The 5247-nt window shown below is 40.7% G+C and overlaps 1 protein-coding gene across 2 annotated transcripts in view; it reads right to left on the reverse strand.

Annotated features, from left to right (window-relative positions):
- The window catches only part of LOC118733240 (protein wings apart-like), an 8476-nt gene extending 3892 nt beyond the window's left edge, over positions 1-4584 (reverse strand). The window contains exons 1-3 of one of the 2 annotated variants that reach the window (XM_036462563.1): positions 4343-4584; positions 2631-4278; positions 1-1891 (exon numbers count right to left, since the gene is read on the reverse strand). In XM_036462563.1, coding sequence (XP_036318456.1) covers positions 1-1891; positions 2631-3578 — 2839 coding nt within the window. In that variant the 5' untranslated portion in view covers positions 3579-4278; positions 4343-4584. Of the gene's footprint in view, positions 1892-2630 lie in introns of both variants that reach the window. The other variant, XM_036462564.1, reaches the window with a different exon arrangement.
- Positions 4585-5247: the final 663 nt, after the last annotated feature.

The raw sequence follows: 5247 nt of genomic DNA on the forward strand, positions 1-5247 counted from the left end.
GCAAATCCAATGTTGGGGTCAATGTTGTGTTCTGAAGTTGTGCGGTAAGTTGTGGAGAAACACAAACGTTCAAATCACTATCTGCAGCCGTATCTGTGTAATCTATATTTGCCAACTTAATTGGCGGACCAGTTTGCTGTTCCTCCAATTCTTTTGCAGATGGTTGTAGCACTTGTGTTACTTGTTGATTTTTACGTTTCCTGCCATAGCTACGTGCGGCAGGTGGCGTACTAGCAGTAAGCGGTGATGTGCTCGCTGCGCCACTTCTGGTAGCAGCGGCTGCTGCCTCCTCGGCGGCACCCGCTTTTGCTGACAAATTGGCGGCAATTTTATTTATATTGTTAATGGTACTGCTCACATTATTGTTGATGCTAATGTTACGGGGCGGACGACCTCGGCGTGTTACGGGAGCTGCAGCAATTGCAGGCGTCTCAATACTATCGGATGTTTGGTTTGTTGCAACCTCTGTTATAGGTACTTTCGCCAATTCTTTTAAGCCCTTTACAGGCGACTCATTGGGTTCTGTAGATGGTGGAGTGGAGACTTCGGTTGTTGGCAGTACCTTCTTCGGCCGCCCCCTGGTAGCACGCTTGTTGGTTGATGTGTTAGATTCTTCCGCAATGGCAGCAGTAACCGAAGGTATGACAGGTTTTCGGCCTCGAGTTCTAGCTGTTGTAACTGGCTGAATTTTTTGTGGAGATGGGGTTATATTTTCCTCCTGTACATTGTTCGCTTTAGCTCCACGGCCACGACCTCGTGTCACACGACGATTTTCCGTAGTTTCTTGTTCCGTTTCGTTGACTTCTTCTCTTTGGTTTTCCGTGTTCTTATCCGAAACATCCATTTGCTCTTGTTCCATTTCACCGTTAACTTTCTGCTCATTGGTTTCTTTATTCGGGGGAACGGTAGATTGAAGGCTTTCATCTCCCCGTAACACGGCCAGAATATCTTCTTGTAGCGGCTCCTCCACCAAATTCGTTGCACGTTGACTAACTTCACCGTCCATCATCATAGATTCCAATCGAGACTCGATATCTGAGGGCGGCGCCACTAAAGAGGAATGCTGACTTGTCTCAAGATCGCTAGTTATAACGCTAGATCCACGACTATGTATAACACAGCTTTCTTCCTGCGCTATCTGTGCCAGAAGTTGTGGGGTACTGTTACCTTTCGAGGAAATGCTACCTAAAACCGAGGATTGCGAATCAAAGTCGCGCTCCGAGAGTGCTGGCGGTGAAATAACAGTGCGGCCGAATAGTGCTGATTGCTGCTGTGGCTCTAAGTGTGCATTAAACGCCAAATGCGGCGAGGGTGTCTTGAATTCACTACCAGTTGTAGCAATATTTGCTTGTAGAGAATTTGAAAGCTGTTCTAAAGCGGCGTGTTTTAAGTGCTTATGTTTTTTACTTTTCGATTTCTTTTCGCGCTCACTGCCGGGAATACTACCTGACTCTGCGGCGGCAGCTGCTTTCTGTGCTGCTGCTGCAGCTTTTGCCGCTTCTGCTGCTTTAATGGCGTTTCGTATCACGTCGGTTTTTATTATCAACTTTAAACGTTCTTTTGGCGGTTTATCCGGCGAAATCTTCACAGTTGAGTAGTTTATCTCTGGTGGGTCTTCAGCGTTATGATGCTGAGGCGCCAGCGACACGCTTGCCGTATGAGGGGCAGGAAGTGGTGGTGGTGGTAGTACAGGATCTGGTGATGGCGGCCGGAGCGGCTTTACAATAATCTTTGGTGTATTGTATGCCGTTGGCAGATGAATGGGAGGAACTTCTTCAGTAGATGCGTGTCGAGATTTTGATAATTCGGTATCGAGCTGTTGACGCGGAGAGGCGACGTTGTTGCTTGCGGGTTGCTCTTCACTATCTGTACTCACCAAACGAGAAGTACCCTGAAATAATTGAATATTAAATTATTTAGTTTCTTAATAATAAATACAAAACATTTGTTTAAGTCAGCTCCTTTATTACAAGCTGTACATTTGGTTAAGGAGCAAATTTTAGATATGTTATAATCTCCACGGCTGCAGTTTTGTATCTGTACTAACGTAATTATTTGAAATATAAAAAAGAACAAAGCGAAACAAAAATTGCGCGCGTTTTTTATGTTGTTTGTTGATACACTTCTTTTCTGTTCTCTTTTGTGGTTGTTTTCTACTTTTCTTTTTGAGGTGCATTTATTTGTTCCTTTTTTTGCATTTGAAGGAATTAGAACACAATCTATTGTGAATGGTGGTGAAATTGAGAATTTTACCATATTTCTGAAGGAGGGAGGGGGTTACTGGAGGCCAAATTAATTTTCAAGAGTATGCAAAATGCAAGTGGGCTTTGTTAGAAAGTGATCAAGCGGTAATTAAAGATTACGACGATGACCTATTATATTTTTGACAAAAACTTATGGCCCTATTTTTAAAAATAAAATAGGTTTAAAGAGCTTTATAACGTAACATTTTCATAAAATTTTTTTCATTTATAAAGTAGTTAATGTCTCCTTTGTTTTTTTTTTTTTTATATATATTTGGGTGTTAAGTTGTATTTATTTTTAACACTGCGTTTGCATTTCGGCCTAGTGTAGAGTTAAATAAGTCGTATTACTGAGCTTTAAAAAAAATCGAGTACTTAGTAAATTACCTTTGAAATTCTCAGCACGATTGGAGGGTGCTCAGGCGTTTTCGGCGCCAAGATGGGTGCGACCGCTGCTGTGGTGGCTGTAGCACTGCCAATTGATATTGAACTAATAGCAGCGGACGTAGGCGCGGGTGTAGCAGGTGGCGGCAGATCCGGCTCCACCACCGCAAGTTCTTTTTTACCTTCATCTGGGATCGACACGGAAGATTCTTCTGCCACAGCTGGTTTAATTTTAGGAAATATAATGTCTTTAAGAGGAGTTGGTATGCGTTCATCCTCGTCATCTTCACAATAGTTTACAACTTTACGTGCACGGGAAATTATACGAGATGGTGGTGCCTCAGGTTTTAATTTTTTCTCCTCTTTCTTCTTTTTTTGTTTTGTTTCGCTAACCGGTTTTGTGGAGGTTGCAGCTTCATTAACATTGCCATCACTTAGCGCTGCCGTTTGTTTAGCACTGGATTTCTTCGGTGATTTTTTCTTGCGTTCACTTGAATGTGCTTTGGGTATTTTCAATTTGATAGGCTCACGCACTGGGGTGCTGAGGGAACCTGTATTCGATGTTCCAGCGGAGTAATTTTCACGGGCTGGCGATGCCGGTGTTCTCGGCATATTTTGAATTATTTGCGCAATCACCTCCGGCGGCGCACTGTTGCGTGATTTGAAAAACTTCTTAGGCTTTGGCGGCTCCGGCACCGAAGGTGACATGTCATCATCTAGCAAAGACGCTGGACTCTGTGCTGGACTTACTGCAGCGGCCGCGGCGGCAGCAGCTGCTGCAACTGCTGGGGATAATGCGGCTAATGCGTAGGTACGCGTTGACGTGAAACCTATTTTGCCCCATTTACCGACAGTGCCTACGGAACGTGCCACAGTGGGTCGATTGGTATTCTCCTCGCCCTTGCAGAGCACGTCCAGTGGGACAACAATATTTTTTCCCCAGCGTGACATTACGATCGTTGATGTGGATGATTACCGCTTACCAGATGTTTAGGTTATGGTCAGAAACAAAGTATTGCTTAGTTAATTCTATGATTATTACAATCGATGATTCTTACTTTTGTTTTCATTTGACTTCTTGTATATGTATATATATATAAAGTTATATTTTGCACAATTTGGGTTTGCGAATTTTTTGAAGGCAAATCACAATGGTGAGTTTGTTTTATATGTTTTTATTGTTTTATTGGTAATGTGTCTGATCGATTCCATTATTTTATAAAACATTTCCATATATTTCCACATATTTTCTTTTCAATTTCAATGAAGCGTGAGTTGTTTTTCCCCTTTTATTTATGCAAGGGGCGCATGATATACATAGTTAAATTCACCACGTTTGAATTGTTTATATTTTCACCTTGGCTGTCAGTAGTAGACAACACAAAACGTCAGATGTTTTTGTTGTAATATCATGCAGTTCCCTTTCGGCGCGACTTTCATCTGCTCCCCCAATAAGATTTACGTCTCTTCTAAAAATGCTACCACTTTTTCCTCTCCAGCCACCCAATCAATGGGCTCGACCAAATACAATGAAATTTTACAATTCTACATGAAAATGCTTCCTTTTACAATTAAACACTTTATTACTGAATTTACGACACAAGTTTTCGCCAGAATGCACCCATTTTTGCAATAAAAAGCCAACAGTTGCCTAAAATATGACAAAATTTTTTCACCAATTTCCTTTCACATTGGTGTTCACAGTGCCACAGTACCTTTACGTGCCTTTCTTTGTAGGACAGACGGCTAGAGCACACGATATTTAGATTACTTCAAAACAAACAAAAACCAATAATATCGCTCGGAAAATATTTCGAAACTAATCTTTGCAATATGTTTTAATCACTTGTTGAAGATTTATTCACGAAAACTGATTTGAAATTGACATATAAAGAAAATTATTTTTGACGAGATTTACTGCTTTTATGTATCGAAGCCATTTTTATTTTTCTCGCTTCTTATTCACCACGCTCAATGGTATTGCCATTCGGTTGGGATTTAAAGCAAATTATTTTGCGAGTTGAGGAATCAGAGATAGACAACTGAATTTATTAAATGCGTCAACTGATTTTTTGTAATTTACACTGGCGATCAAAACCGAGTGCACGACATTTTATATATTTATTTATTTATGTCTAATAACATAACTTACAGCAGCATTACTTTTATAATAATAAGCGGATTACTTTGAAATTTCCAGCAATTGGTTCTTATTACCTAAGGAATAAAGCCTAGTATACAGAAAAACTAAACTTAAAAAGGAAACAAGTGATTCACAACAAAAAGGCAACGTAACTCTATTCACTCAATTTTGAACTTATCTGTTTTGAGATTTTAGGAGGTTGATATCAAAAGGATTGTGGAGACTCCTTTGTTTTTAATGGCGGTTTTCATACGTCTGGTAGTGCTCTTTACAGATTTTTTTTATGATGTCGTTTGCAATATTACCCCAAGGTGTATTAAACAAGGTGGTGTTGGGGCGACAGCTGAGTTTTTCGCCGTGGAGGCCATTATGTCAAAATGATGTGTTTGTTTTAACTCATACCAATGACAGTATGGACATCAGCGTATAGTTTGTTAGTGTAATTTTTTACTTATATACGGCCAACACCACCTCGAT

The sequence above is a fragment of the Rhagoletis pomonella genome, unplaced genomic scaffold, assembly GCF_013731165.1.
Source record: "Rhagoletis pomonella isolate Grant_MI unplaced genomic scaffold, Rhpom_1.0 Rhpom_scaffold_00002, whole genome shotgun sequence".
Classification (NCBI taxonomy): domain Eukaryota; kingdom Metazoa; phylum Arthropoda; class Insecta; order Diptera; family Tephritidae; genus Rhagoletis; species Rhagoletis pomonella.